Genomic DNA, 21,353 nt, shown 5'->3' on the forward strand with positions numbered 1-21,353 from the left:
CGGCCTACGCTGCCCGCACGATGTGTCGATCTTGATCTGCGTATGTACGACGCGGACCTCTAGAACCTGGTCTACGGGTGAGGGAATGTTCCACAGACCACCGCTAAAAGCAACGACATCCCAGCGATACACTGTGCCTAACATGCGCAGTAACCCGTCGACATGTCCATTCAGCTTTCCACGGGCCCATAATGCGACCACGTTCAAATGGCTGAGGTTCGGGAGTATGTACTCGTCGTCGGGCCGTGGTTGTACCCTAGAACAATATTCCAAACACTGTTCACCTCTAAACTTACAGATACTCCGTGTAGAGTCAAAACAGAGGATGCACAGACAGGCCTCCTCAGTGCCATCTGACCGCCAGTGTCTGTGAAAAATGAATCACTATCACCAAAACCCCTGAGAACGCTCCTATTATACCCTCGTGCCATTGAACAAAGTTCTGGGTGTTGTTGCATTTTTTTCGTTATTGTATTAATGAATATCTTTTCAGTTCGTGGTCAAGAAAAATTCCTCGTTAATACAGGCAAAAATTCTCATGGATGCTGTTTGTTGAACAGAGGTCCTGCATTTAAGTCAGAGAAACTGACCGGTCGGCTATGGGAACGGGTGCGGGATGATATGTCAAGCATGTTTATCAGCAGCGTTCTGGCTGTCAAATCTCAACGGCACAGAAAGCTGTTAACACTAAGAAGACTATTGCCGCTTGCATAAAGGCAGAAACATTGTGGCTGTCATATACTGCATGACCCATGTTAGACCCGCAGATCTAGCTTCGAACGATGAATGTTTTTTTTCCAGCTGCGTGGTAGAAGTTTCGTTCAAACAATGACTTCATTAGGGGGGGGGGGGGGAGTGGGGACGGGAATAATTACAGGAACACATTACTCTGTATTAAATAAAGATTTAGGAAAATAGCAAAGTATGTAGTACTTGGATCAAAAATGGATGAAAAATGCTGGAAGGAATACCTTGTTACCGCTACTGGAAATAGGTCAGGACTTGATATTACTTTACACTGGTAGTAAAACGACAGGTTAGACTGCAAATTTGGCCGTGTACTGCAAAGCGGGAAATGCGCAGGCTGCAGTGGAATAAATGTCTAGCTACCCAGATGTCTCTCTGTCACCGCCGTGTGAGTCCGCCTTCGTCACCACTTCACATAATTACGCGAGACAGATGCTGACACCGAGCGAGGTGGCGCAGTGGTTAGCACACTGGACTCGCATTCGGGAGGACGACGGTTCAATCCCGTCTCCGGCCATCCTGATTTAGGTTTTCCGTGATTTCCCTAAATCGCTTCAGGCAAATGCCGGGATAGTTCCTTTGAAAGAGCACGGCCGATTTCCTTCCCCATCCTTCCCTCACCCGAGCTTGCGCTCCGTCTCTCATGACCTCGTTGTCGACGGGACGTTAAACAATAATCTCCTCCTCCACAGATGCTGACAGAACGCAGCACCTGCGGAAACCTACGGACACCTGCGCAACGGACTCCCCCGCCTGACTCAGAGCTGCGCCGGTTAAGCAACAAGTTGATAACGACACCGTCTTTCGTCGAAACAAACTCTTCAGTTCCTAAAAGTCTAACATTGTTAATTATTTGACCGCAGATTCCACTTTCCGTCAGTACCCTAAATAAAATGAATTACTGAAAGAACTTTGTTTCTTGTGAGAACATTGACAGCCTTCTTGAGTCACTTCGCTAAACTTGGTGACGCGATTTTATCCGAAATGGATTAGGGAGTCAGAATTCTGATAATGCAGCGCAGCTTAGATGCCAACTAGTTTTGTGAGAAAGTGTTCGTTTATACTTCAGACAACTAACTTTACACATATGAGTAGAGTGAAGATTGTACAGGCATAGATGAAATGGAAAACTATTTAACAAAGATACTTACTGCAAACTGCAAAATATAATACATCTATGAAGAAAGTGGAAGAAAATAATGTCTTAGTGTAACGAGGTGTTATTAAAGAGTAGAGGAGAGTTTCAAGGAAATGGTAATAGAAACCTGATATAGCATGGGGAATTAAACTGAAGTATTCGGAAATGTTTTTCAAAGGATGCTGGACAATAAATGAAAAAAGTGACAAGCGAAACAACCTAAAACAAAAAGTATGAAGACGAAAAAATAATAACTTATGTTGGTTTGATGCCATATTTCGTATGTTAAGATGACGGGTGCTTAGGTAGCAAGCAACAGACAGAAATTAGTACTAGCACTCCAGAATTTCTTTAAATGTTTGTATAATTCCAAAGATGAATCAGAAACACAGATAGCTATCAATAAAAAATAATGACATTCCGATGAGTCGTATAAAGCAATTCGAAGGACGGGAAGGTTCTACAGTTTCAGTAGATATGAGTGAAGTCGGAGGAAAATTTATAAGAGGGAAATTTGTGTAGCTCTTTACAGATCGTCTGTAGTGGAAAACAGTTTCCAAAAACGGGATCTATGCTTAAATATATTACTTCACAAGAAACGAGGCACGCAGCAAATAATGAAGTTTCCTTTTTACAGCCTCCTATCCAGATAGTGTAAGATACTTATTAAAATTAAAACCAACTGCACAGAAATATATTAGATTTTAATCATGCTGTCCTTGGAGATGGATATAGTACAATGGATTATTTGCATGTAGTGAAGAAATTTGTAGGTCGCAGCTATGTAAATAAGTTGTGGATAGACCTTTCGTTATGTACTGAACAACAAACGTAACATTTCTACAACTTTTTTAAAATTTGATCATGATAGTGGGACTTTCACAGAGTTTAAAGCGGATTTAGGTAAGGAGTTTCCTTATCTCCAAACCTATTCTTAGCAGTCAAAGTGGATGTTTTGAGATATCTGAAATGGGAAAATAAACAGAATACTTGTCAACGCATCATATCTGCACTGCCTTTGGTTAGATGATGACCTTGCATAGTTCTGCACAAGTGCAAAGTATGGATAGTCTTCTTGCTTCTCTCCTTCCTCCAACCCGCACCCTAGACACGCTACGAACTTATCTGCAAGAATAATCACTTTTATTTCCTATAGCTATCATAGACACTATGACCAACAACGTCATACATTTTATGTTAGTGGTATATTACTGGTCGAGGTAATCAGAGCGTATCCACCATTCCTCCTCTTTACCAAACTGACATTCTTTTAGTAAATTCCAAACTAGTTTTTAGTTAGTTGCGCATTTTGGAGGTCACCAAATTCGACAGACAGCCCTTATGTTGCCGTTATTTTATTCATTATTCCTTGAAACTAGCAGGGTTAAAATTAACTTACAGAGACCTCTCCATGCGTTTAAACTGTAAAACCAACCGTTCGCCGTTTAGCGAGATTCATATCATTAGTGAACTACAACGGTACGTGACGTCATCTGGCATTCAGCTGGCCTGCTGAACAGTTAGCGCATCTCATTGGCCACTGATGCAGTTAGTGTGCGAGTATATATATAGACGCGCGCTTTTCAGTAAACACGGCCCTACAAATGGGCCATTTGCAAGATAATTACGACTGTGTGGATTAGAGCAGCCACTGACTTCAACATAAAAAATTGTCCTACTCGGTATTAATGTATCTGAAATGTAAACTTTTACAGTCCCCCGCCAAACTGAAATCCATTCCAGCCGCTCCAAGAGTTTTTTATGTCACTTATCACTTCCTTCACCTCTGACAATGATTTTTAAATGTGAAAATTGGCAAGATGCAGTATGGTTCGGGGTCCACGCCAAACCGTAGTTGCACCTATAATTGTTTAGGTAAGTCAGTTCAAAGGTCAGAGAAAGGTACGGGTGTATCACCGCCTTGTAAAGCACTGCAACTTTCAAACCGTAGGGCTGAAGACAGCTTTACTTATCCGCTGAGCGTTTCATCATCATCATCATCATCATCAACAATATCAAGATTACTCTTGTTAAGACGTTCCTGCAGCAGCAGCAGCATGCATCTAGCTTCATTTTGCACTTAAGGAACTAGTCCCGGCGGTTTCACAAAAAAACCGAAATTTAATTTCGACAATTTATTTAGTCCCTACGCGAGATTAACATATGTCACCGAACACAGAAACGTATAGTGATGTTCACAGCTGAATAATGGTACTGGAGAGCAAATAATATTCGCATTAAATTCTGTATTAGGGAGTCTCGGTCGGAAGTTGTTCAGTTTACCTAAAGAATGTTGATTTTCGGATTACAAATGTCCACACAAACTCATTATGTTTACATTTCTACAATCTATTTTTAAATTCTTCAGTATATCCAATGTTAATCCCACGGATTGCAGTAGAGAGCTGTGCTGATGGGACGCAGAGCACACCTGGAGTTACTATCATCCCTTTTCAACAAGTAAGTGATCAAGATGGTTATGTATCAACACTCTGATACAAAACAATCTAGCAACAGTCTTATGACACGCAACAAGTCTGGACCCAGCTTTACATGTTTATTACTACGTCACAATTTACGGCCGTAGCTCTGTGGAGTTCGAGCCTCTAGGCGTCCAGATCACGAAACTATTAGAGAAAGGACGCCCCTAATTCCGTGAAGGCTTATTCTGTAATTAATTCCAATGAAATACTTATAAATATATTGCTACAGCCCACTAATTATTCTAATGAATAGATAGCGACGGTTAACTACACCACATAACGAATGTGCGAGCAACAGTTTTCCATCATTATGTTCTCGTGTGGAGGTTATGCCTACAGCTTCAGCAGTGTTCAATAGAAATTCTAAACCAAACAGAATTGTTGTAATGTGTAACGAGCATTCATCGTTGGGCCAGATAATACACTGATGATTTGGCCTCCCGCCAGCAACGTGAGGAAGAATGAGAGGCAACAGCCGTCAAAAGCTCACTTTCTGTGAAATGCTTTCTGTTCCAAGATTTTGCACAACTATAAATAAGGTTCTTCTTGCCTTTTTGTTTTTCGAGTACGTGGTCTTTCTAAACTAAAGGCGGAAACTGCTGTCGTGAACCATTATTGCAGACGATCTGTAGAAAAGTATTTTATTGACAGAGGGAACCATTAACGCTGGATCAACTGTAGCAGAAACTATTTGCGCATGAACGTTTACATCTTAGTCAGAGAAACAGAAAGCGGTTGGGAAGTACTCAGGAAATATACGACATACTGTTGCACTCGTATGAACTTCTAGACAAAAGACGATCTGTTTGGAGTTTCTCCTTTCTGTGCCATCCACCAAAGTGAAAAAGCATGGCACATGTGAGATGAAAGTAGTTGCTTCGCCCATCTGAAAAGGTAGTGTTTCTGCTAGCTAAGCAGTTATTACTACCTCACTTAGATAGTGTGCTGACATCACTTAGTTCCAGTAAGATGGATGTAGAGGAATTATGGGCAACGTCTAAGCAGACTGTAAATAGTGGTCTGGAGTATTAAGTGCCTAGTAAGTGGATACAGGATGAAAAAGACCCACCGTGGTTTAATAACGAAATTCGGAAGATGCTGGGGAAGCAGAGGCTGTTGCACTCTAGAATCAAAAGAGAATGATGACAAGTGAAGGTTAGTAGGGATTCGTGCGTCTGTGAAAAGGTCTATGCGCGAAGCATACAACTACCACCGTCATACCATAGCAAAAGATCTAGCAGGGAACCCGAGAAAATTCTGGTCGTATGTAAAATCGCTAAGCGGGACTAAGGCTTCAATTTAGTCCCTTGATGACCAGTCTGGCGTAGTAGTCGAAAACAGCGAAGCGAAAGCCGAAGTTTTAAATTTCACGTTCAAGAAATCATTCACTTAGGAGAATCGTACAAATATACCGTCATTTGACCATCCGACAGACTCCCGTATGGACGACATAGCAATAATCATCCCAGAGAAACAACGCCAAGATTTTAAAGCAAATATGTCACCAGGTCCGGATGGAGCCCCACTCAGTTTTACAAAGAGTACTCTACGCCCCTGGCCCATTACCTAGCTTGCATTCATCGCGAATCTCTCGCCCGGTACAAAGTCCCAAGCGACTGGAAAGAAGCGCTGGTGACTCCCGTCTATAAGAAGGGTAAAAGAACGCAAAGCTACAGACCAATATCCCTAACTTACGTCTGCTGCAGAATCCTTTAACATATTCTCAGATCGAACATGATAAACTTTCTTGAGACTGACAAGCTTATGTCCACGAATCAGCATGTTTTTAGAAAGCATCGCTCGTGCTAAACTCAGCTTGCCCTTTTCTCACATGTTGTCCTGCGAACTATGTATGAAGGGCAACAGCCGGCCGAAGTGGCCGTGCGGTTAAAGGCGCTGCAGTCTGGAACCGCAAGATCGCTACGGTCGCAGGTTCGAATCCTGCCTCGGGCATGGATGTTTGTGATGTCCTTAGGTTAGTTAGGTTTAACTAGTTCTAAGTTCTAGGGGACTAATGACCTCAGCAGTTGAGTCCCATAGTGCTCAGAGCCATTTTTTTTGAAGGGCAACAGGCAGGTTCCGTATTCCTAGATTTCCGGGAAACATTTGACGCGGTACCCCATTGCAGGCTATTAACGAAGGTACGAGCATATAGGATACGTTCACAAATATGTGAGTGGCTCGAAGAGCTCTTAAGTAATAGAACTCAGTTCCAGAACGAAATTTTCACTCTGCAGCGGAGTGTGCGCTGATACGAAACTTCCTAGCAGATTAAAACTGTGTGTCGGACCGAGACGCGAACTCGGGAGGTCACGAGTTCGAGTCTCTGTCAGTCACACAATTTTAATCTGCCAGGAAGTTTCAGAAAATATGTCATCCTCAACGCTGAGTGTTAATCAGAGGCAAGGGTATCGTCAGGAGTGCTCCAGGGAAGTGTGATGGGACCGCTATTGTTCTCCATATACATAAACGATATGATATGATGGACAGGGTCGGCAGCCATCTGCGGTTGTTTGCTGTGATGGCGTGGTGTGCGGTAAGGCGTCGAAGTTGATTGAGTGTAGGAAGGTACAAGATGTCTTAGGCAAAATTTCCGGTTGGTGTGATGATTTTCAGATAGCTCTAAACGTGGAAAAACGCGAGTTAAAGCGGGTGAGTAGGAAGAACACACCTGTAATGTTCGGATACAGTATTACTAGTGTCCTGCTTGACCCAGTCACGCCGGTTAAATCTCTGGGCGTAACGTTGCAAAGCGATATGAAATGGAATAAGAATGTGAGAACTGTGACTTAGGTTTATTGGGACAGTTGTAGGAAAGTGTTCATCTGTAAAGGAGACTGTATAATGACGCTTGCGCGACCTTTTCTTAAGTATTGCTCGAGTGTTTGGGATCCGTACCAGGTCGGATTGAAGGAAGATATCGAAGCAGTTCAGAGGCAGGCTGCTAGATTTGTTACCGGTAGGTTCGAACAACACAAGCGTTACGGAGATGCTTCAAGAATTCAAATGGAAATCCCTGAAGAGATGGCGACGTTCTTTACAAGAAACACTATTGAGAAAGTTTAGAGAACCGACGCTTAAACCTGACTGCCGAATTATTCTACGACCGCCATCATACACTGTGTGTAAGGACCACGAAGATAAGATACGAGAAATTGGCCTCATACGGAGGCATATAGATAGTCGTTTTTCCTTCGCTCTGTTTGCGAATGGAACAGGAAAGGAAATGACTAGTAGTGGTAAAAGGTACCCTTCGCCACGCACCGTACGGTGACTTGCGGAGTATCTATGCAGATGTAGGTGTAGGTGTAGAAACATTCGAAGTCAGACAAGTCTCCTTTTGCATCAACACAATCCCCAGCTTAAACAGCACGGAAAAGTATTTTTTGCAAATTGAATGGCACCCAAAAAGTGGAAAGCTAACACATTTCCTAGGTAGTTCCAAGTAATGAAATAAATGTGTATGAGTTCATGTGGTGTATGGTGAAAGAAGTGATTTGAAAATTGTTGAATAAACGAGTTACAATCCGCCAATCCAAAATACTTCCAGTGTCGCTCTCATGAAATGAAAATAACATTCCCTTTCGTCCATTACGAATATTTATGAAAAATGCGATTCTGACTATCAATTTCCTCAACTCTCGTTACCCATATCATATGCTAGAGATGTGATTCGCTATTTCTTTCGGAATCCCTTATTTGCTCTCGAAAGTGTCAGACGAGCAAGGATGCATCTGGAATTATCCAAGTATGATGTGTTGATGCTTCTACCATAACTTAGCCGGTAAGGTGTGAGAAATGAAGTGAAAGTCGGCAACTGCGAAGTGATCAGCAAGTGTGCGCAAATTGAACGGAAAGTCTTCCTCAAACTTTCTACGCCCAGATGGCCCGAGAACATTCTCTCAAACCGAATAAACTCTACTGTACTATATCATAAATTTATGTGTGTGAGAAAGAATAAAAGAATCTCGCCAACTGCTATGTGACCATGATGGGTGGCGAACTGGTTAAGTCAGTGGACTCTACAGAAGTGGGATTCAAACAACAGCCCGACCATTGTGATTTACGTACCTCGTGATTTCCCTACATGAGGCCAGGCGAATGTCAGGAGGGTTCCTTCAGCAAATTCGTGATCATTTTTCTCCCCTTATACTCGCCCAGTCGTAGAAAATGTTCCTAGTCTAATAACATCGAAGTAGGTGGGATGTCATAGTAGCCTTCGTCCCTTTTACAATGTACATCGAACATTACAGTCCACATAATTATAACAAGCCAACCCTCAAGATCGTTCACCTTTAATCCATGAAAAGTCACCATAAATGTAGCTAGCAAACGATGACGGCATAGTCTCCAAACTGCGGATGTGTTTAACGTTTATTCGAGTACATACATTCTATGGCGCACAATATGAAATCGTTGATTTTGTTAAGCGTGAAGATATCTGAGACGAATCTGCTTTTGGAAGGAAAGAGATTTCGAACTGGCGTAAACTTTGGCAACTTGCTCTAAAAATAGCATCAAGTAATTCTTGTCTCAACGACGCTTGTTTCCTTGGAGTGTGTCGTAAATTTCGGGCCGAAGTGCCATTGACGCTTGTTTCCTTGGAGTGTGTCGTAAATTTCGGGCCGAAGTGCCATTCAAATAGCGGCAACAACACAAAAATACCAATATCAACATCTTTTACTCCATAACTTGTCAGATATACAAAAGAGCTATATCGCTGAATATAGTTTAAATAAAAAATTAAAAAAGAGCATATAATGGCTGATGATGTTTGTGAAAACGCATTGGTCTTTATTTCATGTTACCATAGTCACTAGCCGACTTGGTGAAAGAGACTACAAATATATTTAGTGAGTCAAAAGTTATTTGAGGTAAGAAAGGTACGCGTCGCATCCTGTATACTAATGAGCTAACGTGTACCTTCTGGGTACGGTGTAATAGTAATCCACATACAAAAAAATATTAAGAAGCTAGCCATCACTCCTTAGGATATAATAGGTTTTGTGATTCTACCGCAAAATTTAATTCTAGAGCATGACACGTCTTCGATGCTCGACTCTTAATGTAAAAAATATCGGTGTGAAAATCTTGCCTTACTCCTCCCCATAGTTAAAATACTGTGGACATCCATTTAAATCACAACACTTTATACAGCATTAGCGACACGTGTAAACAAGATAAGCTACGACTGTATTTCACTGTCGGTACAGCAGTCGAAGCAACACTCTAGTATACGACCATGAAACATTACGAATTGTTCACGAAAATAATGTTTTACAAACTCGTTTGAGGAATTACTGCCGGCCGCTGTAGCCAAGCGGTTCTAGGCGCTTCAGTCCGGAACCGCGCTGTTGCTACGGTCGCAGGTTCGATCGAATCCTGCTTCGGGCATGGATGTCTGTGATGTTCTTACATCATCAGTTACGTTTAAGTAGTTCTAAGTCTAGGGGACTGATGATCTCATATGTTAAGTCCAATAGTGCTTAGAGCCATTTGAACCATTTTTTTGAGGAATTACTCTGAAATGATCACCTAGGGTGTGGCGCACGTTGCAGTAACAGAAAATGCTGAACACGTGTAGACAACTGTACCGCACAGATTGTCTTTCTCTGTAGTACATTTGAATATGTGACAAAAGTATTGACTTATTCAACTTGTCGAACACACAAAGAATGGTTGGAACTGTCTCATAACAGATTATTTACAAATGTTTTACGAAGCCGTTTCCAGGAATAGTTCGTTTCGCACCCGGTGGTACTCTAACTTGAGGTACCTTGTTGAATCTTGATGGTGGAAGAGATTTTCAACACCTTCATTTGGATGGCAAGGAAAGCAGAGGTGATAAAGCACTGTTTTGTCTAGTCAGTATAATGGTGGAAGAGATTTTCAGCATCATTTGGTTGGCAAGAGAAGGTGGTGGTACAACAATGTTTTTTCCTTATCATGTCACTTTTCAGAACTTTCAGAAACGTCAGACGGAAAGAGGACGTTTGACACTATGGGTGATGTAAGGAGGACGTTATGCTTGGCGGTCCTCTTGGCGATATTAAAGAGAGGCACCAACACGATACGGCACTTAACATTTACATAGCACAGTCACATAAACAGTTATACTTACACACTTGACACAGAAACAGTATCGAACTTCGATGGTGTGAGAAGAAGCATTATGATCACTGCTCACCGTGAGATTGAATGCCGCCTGGTGGCGTTGTTGGCACGTTACGCGCCAACGAAAGTACTGTGTATAAGCAGAGCAGAGACAAATGGGGGAATCATTCTAGCGCCGATGATTGGTTGGTTGGTTGTTTTGGGGAAGGAGACCAGACAGCGTGGTCATCGGTCTCATTGGATTAGGGAAGGATGGGGAAGGAAGTCGGCCGTGCCCTTTCAGACGAACCATCCCGGCATTTGCCTGGAGTGATTTAGGGAAATCACGGAAAACCTAAATCAGGATGGCCGGACGCGGGATTGAACCGTCGTCCTCCCGAATGCGAGTCCAGTGTCTAACCACTGCGCCACCTCGCTCGGTCCTAGCGCCGATCTGGGCCACAGATGGGGAAATCCAGTGCCATAAGCGTCCAGTGCCATGACGAAGGGCAGATTGTTATGGCCCGCCGCCTGGGAACGAGTGTTTCGAATAAGCTAAGATAAGCGACTGTTCGCGTGCTACTGCCGTGAGCGTCTGTGGAAAGTGGTTGAAAGGCGGTAAAACCAAGAATAGGCGATAAGGTGCTGGACGACCACACTCACCAGAACATAGAGATCGTGGGCTTTCCCGCTCTGTAAAGTTGGATAGTCGGCGATTTGTAGTAGAACTTACGACAGAGTACAATGCTGGTGTAGGAACGAGTATTTTGGAGGACATCGTGCAGCACACTTTGTTCAACATGGGGCTCGCAGCTGACGACTCTTGTGTGTTCCCTTGATGAACCAACTACATCGTGTGGGCGCGGAATCATCGAGATAAGACAGTGGATATATGGAAAAGTGTCAGAGGAATCACGTTTCTTGATACACCAGGTCGATGATCGTCTCCGGATACTCCACCATCCAGGCTACTCAAGACATGCAACTCGCCACTGAAGCAGGTTGGTGGGGCTAGTATTATGCTATGGGGGTCACTCATCTGGGCTTTCATGGGACCTGAAGTAGTAATCGAAGGCACTATGACAGCCGTGGACTGCATGAACACGGACCATCTGCATCCCTTCATGCTGTGTTCACTGCGGCCATCTCGTGTTGCAGCAGGATAACTGTCCATGTCACGAGGCCAGAATTGTGCTACAGAGATTTGATGAGAATGACAGTGAACTCCGGTTGATGTCTTGTCGATGAAATTCGCTTGAGCCCGATGCAACACATCTGGGACGCCAACTAGGAGACCACAAACCACCGCCCCGTAATTTACAAGAACTGCTTGATCTGTGTGTAGACATCTGATGCCATATATCTCCGGAAACCTACCAAGTACTTGGAGTGTCCATGACACGCATAATCGCTGCTGTATTGCGTTCCAAACGTAGACCAACACGCCATAAGGCAGGGGTGTCCAATTCGCGGGCGGGCCGCATGCGACCGGAAGCAAATATCCCCCAAGAAGTGAGCATCTGTAACAGGATCGGTAAAAAAGTCTTCTTACTACGTGGCCCACGTACGCTAAAAGGTTGGACATCCCTGCTTTAAAGGATGTGGTCATAAAGTTTCGGGTTGTCATATAGGCAGCGTAGTATTTAAGGTTTCAGAAGGATGTAGGTTGCAGTAGGTACTGGGAGATGAAGAAGCTTGCACAAGATAGAGTAGCATGAAGAGCTGCATCAAACCAGTCTCTGGACTGAAGACCACAACAACAACAACAACAACTCTCATTCGGGAGGACGGAGTTTCATATTGGTGATCAGCCATCCAGAATTACTTTGTCTTTCGTTTCCCCAAATCACTCAAGGCAAATGCCTAGTTTCTTCCTATGAAAAGTACTAGACCGATTTCCTTTTCCAGCATTTCCAATCCGAGCGTGTGTTTCGTCTCCAACGGCCTCGTTACCGATAGGACGTTAAGCCCTACGCTTTCTTCGCAAGCATCCTAAGTACAGCCACTACCAATTTTATAGAGGTTTTGTTGACGTTTTTTTTCTCTGCTGCATTAACAAATGCAATGGCAAGAATGCCTAGTTTGGTGCCGTAAAAAGTGCGCTATGTGATGCATTATACCATGATGATCTGCAGTTCGACAGAAACTGTGTGACGGTCAAGTATCACATACTTTTCTTAAAGATGAAGGGGAGGCAAATACCAGGGAGTACATTAATGGAATCAGACATTTTAAAAGTAATTTGGTGCAGTATGTACTGTTGCAACAATTCTCAAATCCTATGCCATTTTTTTGCGGTTATATGAAGTATTACTGAATGAGGTCACGCTGTAGTTAAGACGTTCAAATCTCATTCAGGGGGAGCGGACTTCAAATTTTTGTGGAGGCACCCCTGCTGTTTCCCTCTTCCTCTCAAAGCAAATTACAGGACAGGTTTTTCGAAAATGCCGATTTAGTTCTCCCTGCTTCTTCATTCCGAGCTTGTCCCGTCTCCAACTACTCCTAGCTTTCAAAGAAAGCAAAAGCCGTGGTACAGTTAGGTGTTTTTCTTCCAAGAAAATCATTTAAAAGTCGGTGTTACGCAGGTTTCCAACAGGGTCGGAAGTAGAACTTTTTATGGCCTCTTAAAAGTCGCCATTCGTCTTCCGAAATATTAAAAATACTCCATACCCCCAGGTCTAGCCCCGGCCCCCTACAAACTATCGTATTTGTGCCCTTGCTCTGTTTGTTTATATTTAATCTCCAACAGAAAAGTTCGCAATTACATGAATTTACGAAAATCTTTAGTTAAAACTTCGTTAGTTCTGCGCTACCCTCTATCACTAAACAACTAATTTGATGTGGCTTCTAGGGGTCTCCCGGAACTTATTCCTAGCATGGTTTGACGCAGCCATCGGCTAATAAGTGTTTACGGGCTACTGATCACGACTTGTCAGCTGAAACCGATATTGACAACTTTTTTGTGGGGATTGGCTGAAATAAACTTCACGAAACTAACAGTCCAGTTGCTATTCTTGTTTCTGAAGTATACTTAATATTTAGTTAAACGTTCGGCCGACGTTTTAAGAGAGGACACTGACGCAAGTATCGCAGCTAAACGTCCAGCAAATAACACAATTATCGCAGCAAAACTTTCAGCAGACAATGCGTAATTGGCACGGGCACTGATAACACGTGTGTAAAGTAAAGCGCTGGTTGGTATAATGACGTCGACAACATTACGTATCTCGCAGTGCACTGTGCGGGTTTATTCTGAACTGCTGCGTCTCGATTCCTCTGAAGAGACATGTATTCCTACAGGAGAATATATTATGATCCAAGTGCTCCACACCTAACTGTGAGACGGCAGGCGTATTGTCGAAAGCTGTTCGCACTTCATATACTATGGATTCCATTCAAGACGTGTTATCAGTGGGAAGCCCCGTGATGGATAGCGTGGTATCGTTGAGAGTACGTTTGATGCCTATGGTAGATGTAGCGCTGGTTTACTTCGTTCCTCTTCATCGTATAATACTGGTCGGCATATCGCAGTCCGAACCTATGATATACAGTTCAGTTACTTAAAAACTTCCCCATTTTCGACAGCAGCCGCGTGGTCACTGCCAGGAAACTAACCGCCTTCTTCAAAAACATTTTCTCTCTTCATTTGTTAGACACTGGACTCGCATTCGGGAGGACGACGGTTCAATCCCGCGTCCGGCAATCCTGATTTAGGTTTTCCGTGATTTCCCTAAATCACTCCAGGCAAATGCCGGGATGGTTCCTCTGAAAGGGCACGGCCGACATCCTTCCCTAATCCGATGAGACCGATGACCAAGCTGTCTGGTCTCCTCCCCAAACAACCAACCAACCATCTCTTCATTTCTAAGCAAAGTATTAATTTCACACACGCCAAATAACGACAGTTATGTTGTATTACTCGTATTAGTAGAAAAATGTTTCAGAATGGTGCTCTGCATAGTGTCGAACTTCGAAAATGGAGTATATTGCAATAAGCATCATTCTCGCAGGCCATGCAAAGATAAGAAGGTTGTGGTTTATAGCCCCCAGGACTAGATCATTTAGAGACGGAAACACTGTTTCTGTTGGGAGAAGGAAATCGGCCGAGTCCTTTTCAAAACAACCATACATGTAGTCAACTCAAGCGATTTACGCAACATGGAAAATCTAAAGCTAGATGACGAAAGGGGAATTTCAATGCCCCTCAGCGCGCCACTGCGGAGGTGAAAGAGCTTAAGGTTCTTTCGGCGCCCCATTTGTTAAAAGAAGAAAATTGGCTCGGGTAAATATGTATAGCGAGGCAAGTGGCCGTGACCTTGAATGCCTGCACTAACTGAAATGACCCAAAGATTTAAATCCCACTCATTACGAAGAAGACTGCGATATTTAACCACTCTGTCACTTCTCTCGGTTTGCAGGCTAGGCCATTCCCAGATGTGTTCAGGTTAGCTAGAACTTTTGACGGTGGGATAAAGTCGGTAAACGCAACAAACCGTCAATAGGCCACTTGTAATTGCTTGTCATCATACCGCGCATCTGTGACTATTTTTTCGACAATGTAAGATTTTTTGCTCTTTATTTTTCTATGTGAAGAGGACATGTGCTACCTGTTTACAATCTTGGTGTATGAGAAGTTACGTATACATGTATTTGCAAACCTATAGCTTGAACAGTGCCAGTTTCTAGCGATAGCTGATGATAAAGCCAAGGAGCGTAACAATTACGGTTGTCTGCGTGTAGTTTCGCAACCGAGGTGGTAGCCTCAAACCTGCTGCCGCTCTTGTCCACTAGTCCACACAAAGTCCGCTGAATCACATAGAACGATTCTACATTTCAAACACCTTTTTACTAAAGTACGAAGAAGAGACTCTACCTCCACAGTGCAAAGTCGGATCCTTCGATGGTTGTACTATTGAGAGGGACAATTCGTTTTTCTTTATCATATTTTTTATAGGCAATGTATTTGGAGTAATTATCCAGCGATAATCTGTCTCTTTACACAGAGGGAATTAATAAGATACGAAAGTTTATCTGTCTGTCTAGCAATCGATATCGCGATCACCACTATGAGATATTGATCCGTTCATTGTAAGCGCTACTATAGACCACGGTACAGGTAAAGTAAACACACTCGTTATCAATCTACAAAACGAAGAGCAAAATTAGCTGAACTGTTTTGTTGTATTCCACTCATACTTTGGGTTGGCTTACGCGCTTTTACGAAGGCAGACAAACAAAAACTATGAATTCGTAGGAAATAGATTTCGTCTCTAAGAAACTATGTTGTTTTTTGTGAGATCAGCTCTTTACTCTCCGTAACACGTTTTTAAACTGACGGTGTCACGTTACCAAAGGCAAAATGTTCTTCCTATTTGCTTAAATTTTCAATTACCTTCGTTTTACTGTAGGCTGCAAACAGAAAGTGTTCACACTGTCCCAGAAAGATGCTTCGCACCTGTTTTCAGGTCAGTGACCAAACATTTAGTCCGCTAAGTCAGACGCCACAGCTGTCAAACAAATGATTCCGATAATTTAATTTTTTATTTTATGCTGTCCTAGGTCCCTTACGTCTTCAATCCTTTCCCAGTGACGTTTTTTTAATTTTTTTTATTTTTCTTATATAACTAAACTCAGCTGTGCCTCCTAGGTCCCTTACTTCTTCAATCCTTCCCCAGTGATGTGTGACTTTACCATTTATGATGCATGTTACGTGCGCGACAAAGCTTAAAAAACAAGTTCAGAAGCTTACCTTCTCTAGTACTGTTAGGACGTCTTCTATGGTCCACCTGCGGATTTCTTGGAGCGCAGCTTGTTTGCTTCTCGTAAGCATGTCTCAAAAGCTGACCCAGAATTTCAGATTGTCGTGTATTGTAGACCGTGTCGGCGACCAAAAGCCTGGTTAACAGTTTGAACGGTACGCGCCAAAGCTCTCAGCTGTTGGCCGCCACCCGCCACACAAAAACACGAATAAATGACCACGCTGTCAACAAGCGAAGCTGAAGCGACGGCTGCGGTGAGGGACGCACCCTGTCGAACACAAAACAACTCGTGGCCGGCAGTGCGGCGACGGATTCCGCGGCACTTCTTACGGCAAGCTTTGGCACACGCAGCTCTTTTTGCTCTGGGGCGCGGTACCGGCTGCACTGTCACGACGTTTTCTTGCGTCTTCGAGCTTATGATATCACGTTTCCTGTGGAGACAAGGAGAGGGGAAGCGCAGCGCATCGCGCCCAGCGGAAGACCCGGCAGTTGTGGTGACAACCGTTCGACGACTCACCGGCGCGGCACTCGCTTCTTACATTGCCTCACAGGTGGCACCACGTTGCTCGTATAGCGTCGCCAGGCCGCGTCTGTTGTCAGACGAGAGGCTCGCACGTTGAGGCGAAAGCGGCTAAGGGCTACCAAAAAAAATTGTGTTTTACGTCAGCTGACATCGACGGGCGTCAGTTCCTGTTCTGTTGTAATGGAGCAAACATAGAATCCATCAAAACATTGCTCCACTTGCACTTCTCTGTAGTCATGCTCATTGTACCAGCATTGCGCATTAATCGATGATTCGATATGTACTTAAAGTAACGATTTTAAAATCTAGGCTCGATGAACAAACACTATTGCTGAGCTGGTACTGAAAACTGCGTATAACCTATATTGGCTGTTGTATTTATACCACATAACATTTTTTGAATCCAAGGTCGAGCATTTGAACTTATTGCCACCAATTATTAGATTCACAAAGAGCAATGCTTTTTGAACGTATAAAATGCAGAGCTGCCCAGTGGCTTCGATACGTCATTAAACTGCTCTTGACTTACCTGTATCCGGTGTACTAATAACGTATATAATGGATCAAAACGGAACGATAAATGATGATGGTGTACTAATAACGTATATAATGGATCAAAACGGAACGGTAAATGATGATGGTTAATAGATAGCTGGCAGATCTCTTACAGTGATGTGTTGAAATTAACATGACTGCTCTATATTTTATCATCTATATATTTGACATAAATTAATGTTACTGACCTTATCGTCAGATGCAGTTCACAGATGTGATGTGTGTCAAATGCTCACATACATGATAATGAAAATAAGGTCCAATTACGAAAGCTCTCAAAATTAACCATCACACCATCAAATATTGATGCAAAAAATAGCTGTTGACAGTTGGTTCAAATGGCTCTGAGCACTATGTGACTTAACTTCTGAGGTCATCAGTCGCCTAGAACTTAGCACTAATTAAACCTAACCAACCAAAGGACATCACACACATCCATGCCAGAGGCAGGATTCGAACCTGCAACCGTAGCAATCGCTCGGTTCAGACTGTAGCGCCTAGAACCACACGGCCACTCCGGCCGGCTGTTGACAGTTGGAAAGTGGTCTTTAACTACAAGTTAAGAAAGATGAGAGAGATTACCCAAGTAGATACCTGTGTACAACCAAGATGTTTACACCATGCAGCTGCTAGTATCCATAAAGAAACAAAATTGATGGGTCATTTTACAGGAAACAAATATGCATGGATTAATCATAACCAGAACTGCATACAGTGTGTTCATTCCAAGTCTACTATCTTTTGCACTAAATTTATTAAGGATGTCATTAAGGTTGACTAACTGCCACGTGACATTATTGCCTGGAGATACGAGGATCCCGAGTCTGCAATCTGCTATTTACTTGCCTGCTCATGCTAAATGGAGATTAGCTAAATGGACAGTAACTGTTGCTGTCTGTCTTTTGAGACTAATTATAATACTAGTGTGTCTGCAAAAATAACTGAGTCTGATTGATGTGCATTAAATACACAAGAAACAACAGAGTACCCACTATTAAACTTTGTGGAAGTCCATTAATGATTTTTCTCCCTCCCAAAAAGATAAATAAATAAACAAATAGTGAGTGTACAGTTGATGAATTATTAGAACTTCCTACAGACATACAATACAGCTACTGCAAGTTTGCTCTTAGATACTCATCAACAGAATAAAAAGTATTTTTGATTAAATTCCAAGAGGTATTGATTTTTTATAACAGATAGGAGTATAGTGTTAAAGTGCAGCTGACCCTACATCTTTCCACATCATGACTTGTTTTCTATCTTTTACTCGACAGATAAATGTTTTGCTTGATTCATGTGTCATGGTTATGTATTTTCCCATGTACTGCTGACAGATCAAGAGTTTTTTGACTAAAGAGACTGTAAATACAGGACATTATTTGAATGTTGATTTGATGGTTGATCATATGGCTACTCCTTCACAAAAGTCTAATTTTTCTCCATGTAGCCCCCCCCCCCCCCCAAAGGGAATGCCATATGCTATTGCTGAATATGCATGTCCAAGATAAACAGGCTGTTAGAGTGTTTATATAATGTGTGGTTGCCTGAGAGCTCTGAATGTATTGCAAATCCCCTGGCTTTTTTAGCAGTTCCTTTCTATGGCAGTCCCACTGAAAAAGAAAATGATTGTATGGCACTACTGACTGGGAGGCCCACCTGCAGCAAGTCTTTTTATTTCATGCCACTTCAGCAACTTGCACAACTTTGAGATGAAGAAGAGACAAAAAGATTAGGACAACACAAGCACCCAGTCAACTGAAGGGTACCATCATCCCACATTTCCAAAAGTGTTGTTACTTGTTCTAGTACGGTATCCTCAGTTTTTATAGGTTCCATGTTTTGGATGGAAAAAAAAGGTGCATGTACTGTGTCACTTGCACTTAGTAGCAGCCTGAGCGAGAGTCTACTGGTTATGTTATTAATCTTTCTCTTGCAGTACAGAGCTGAGAGAAGATTGTGCCATTAACAAATAAAGCAGGAGAATTATTTGATATGTTTAACAGTGGTTTATTGATAAAAGGTAAGAACAGAAGATGTTCCAGTACTGAGCCTTGTGGAATTCCACAGATTTCCAGAGATTTGCCAGAGTAAATTTCTTCAGACTCTACACTTATGATTTCTACCATTTGCTGTACCTTGGATGTCATATGAAGCACAGTGAATAATTCATAATATCAAAAGCCCTGCTTAGATCATGTATGTCTATGTAAATACTGTACAGTGCATGAAAGAAGATTCATCATAACAATGTTATCAATTTTCTTTGCTATTCTGCTTATGTGTTGATCGAGGGAAAGATGATTATCTGTATGCCACTGTATGCAACCTAATCTCTCTTACTTTTTTCTCATGGTCTGTACATGAGATATACATTACTGGTGCATAATGTTCTCACAGTCATCTCTGAATACAGGTTCTCTAAAGTTATCCAGTAGGGTTTTGTGAGAAATACGTCATCTTTCTGCCAAGGATACCCATTTAAGTTTCCCCAGCATTTCTGTTACTCCTTTGTATGGGCTCTACTGACTGTGCATCTCTGAATTTGATGTCAATTATCATGCTGACCAAATACTGGGACAATATTGTAGAACTGGACGTAGAAGTTTTGTGTACCCATTTTCCTCTACAGATGCATCACACTTTCATTGAATTATTCCAAAAAATAAGTCTTCCATTCACCTTCCCCCACACTGATTTCCTGTGATAATTCCAGTTCATATCACTTCAGTAGAAAGTCCAGAAGGTTAAGTCCTTCCAGATGAAGAATTTAAGAATATGGATGACAGTGAAACTAACCAATAGACTGTTGATTGTCCTACTTCTAATAATTCCAAAGTGATGTTTGATAATTGACCCCATTTTGTTAAGGAATGATGTTACTCAATTGTAGAGGATTTTCTCAGCTATCTTAGATACAGTTGGAAGTACGGAAACAGAACAGTAATTCTTTACATCGTGATTGTCCTTCTTGTTTTGAAGAGCAGTGTTTCCTTTGTAGTCTTCTTTTAGGGAACACTCTCTATTTATAGAACTGAGTATCACATTACATAGATGTGTAACAGTTTTCACAGAGATATGTTTTATAAGCAATGTAGGATACCATCAACTTCACAAGGCTAAGACAAGTTCACAGCTCTTAGGATTTTTAATACTTGTTCTTAGGTTACAGAGAGCAGGGAACTTGACCTCTCTGACATTGTTATTGCTCTACTCATACACTGATTTATGATATGAGATTACTGTGAATCTTAGAAAATGCTGGATCAGTAATTCACCCAAAATTTTTGCTGAATTGAGCTAGAAGTATTCAGGTATGTCTCACTTGGCTTTGGGAATTACATGAATTTACAATTATGGTTTGAGATCTGCTTTACCTCTGATATGACTTCATTGAGCCACTTGTTACACATTTTAAAGTATTTTTGAAAACCTTGTAACTATTTATTTTACAATATGGCTATGTAAAGTGGTCTTTTGATTTCGTAAGAGATGATTATTTCCTTGGTGATCCATCCTTTGTTTTGTATCCATTGCTTCTTGAGGACCTTTTTGTTTGCCTTGTGTGAGGAAAGTCTACGTTCAAATAATGACACAGTAGCAAAAACATAGTTTGCTTTCCTGCCAGTGTTGTCCTCCTGAAATCATTTGTCCGACATCTTCAGCAGGTACTTAAAATTAATATTAAAAAATCTTGTATGTGCTTTCTGTGGACAATCTTATGTAATTATGGTCCAAATTCACCAAAAAAGCCTGTAATCTTGTCATAGTTCAATCAGCAGCTATGTAAACAGTCCAAAGAAATAGCCAGAAAGGGTGTCCAAGACCACAGTCAAGTGCAGCAAAGCATGGTGACAGTAAAGAGTGTGTCTCAAAGTGATTGTGCTCTGCTGGATGGCGAGTTATACTGCCCATGTGTTACCACCATTTCTGCCCATGTGACTACCTTCATATGCTGTCTTGTGGTGGTTGCTGCAATCCGTGCCAACAATGATCTCAAGGTATCAATTTTATTGTCTTATGACACGAATACAAAACTTATTCCAGTGATTTGC

At 42.1% G+C, this 21,353-nt stretch overlaps 1 protein-coding gene across 1 annotated transcript in view; it reads right to left on the minus strand.

Moving 5' to 3' along the window:
• Positions 1-16,730, minus strand: part of LOC126473170 (uncharacterized protein DDB_G0284459-like) — a 424,439-nt gene extending 407,709 nt beyond the window's left edge. Inside the window, exon 1 of the mRNA XM_050100050.1 lies at positions 16,211-16,730. Coding sequence (XP_049956007.1) covers positions 16,211-16,291 — 81 coding nt within the window. The 5' untranslated portion in view covers positions 16,292-16,730. The remainder of the gene's footprint in view (positions 1-16,210) is intronic.
• Positions 16,731-21,353: the final 4,623 nt, after the last annotated feature.

This window comes from Schistocerca serialis, chromosome 4 (assembly GCF_023864345.2).
Source record: "Schistocerca serialis cubense isolate TAMUIC-IGC-003099 chromosome 4, iqSchSeri2.2, whole genome shotgun sequence".
Taxonomy (NCBI): domain Eukaryota; kingdom Metazoa; phylum Arthropoda; class Insecta; order Orthoptera; family Acrididae; genus Schistocerca; species Schistocerca serialis.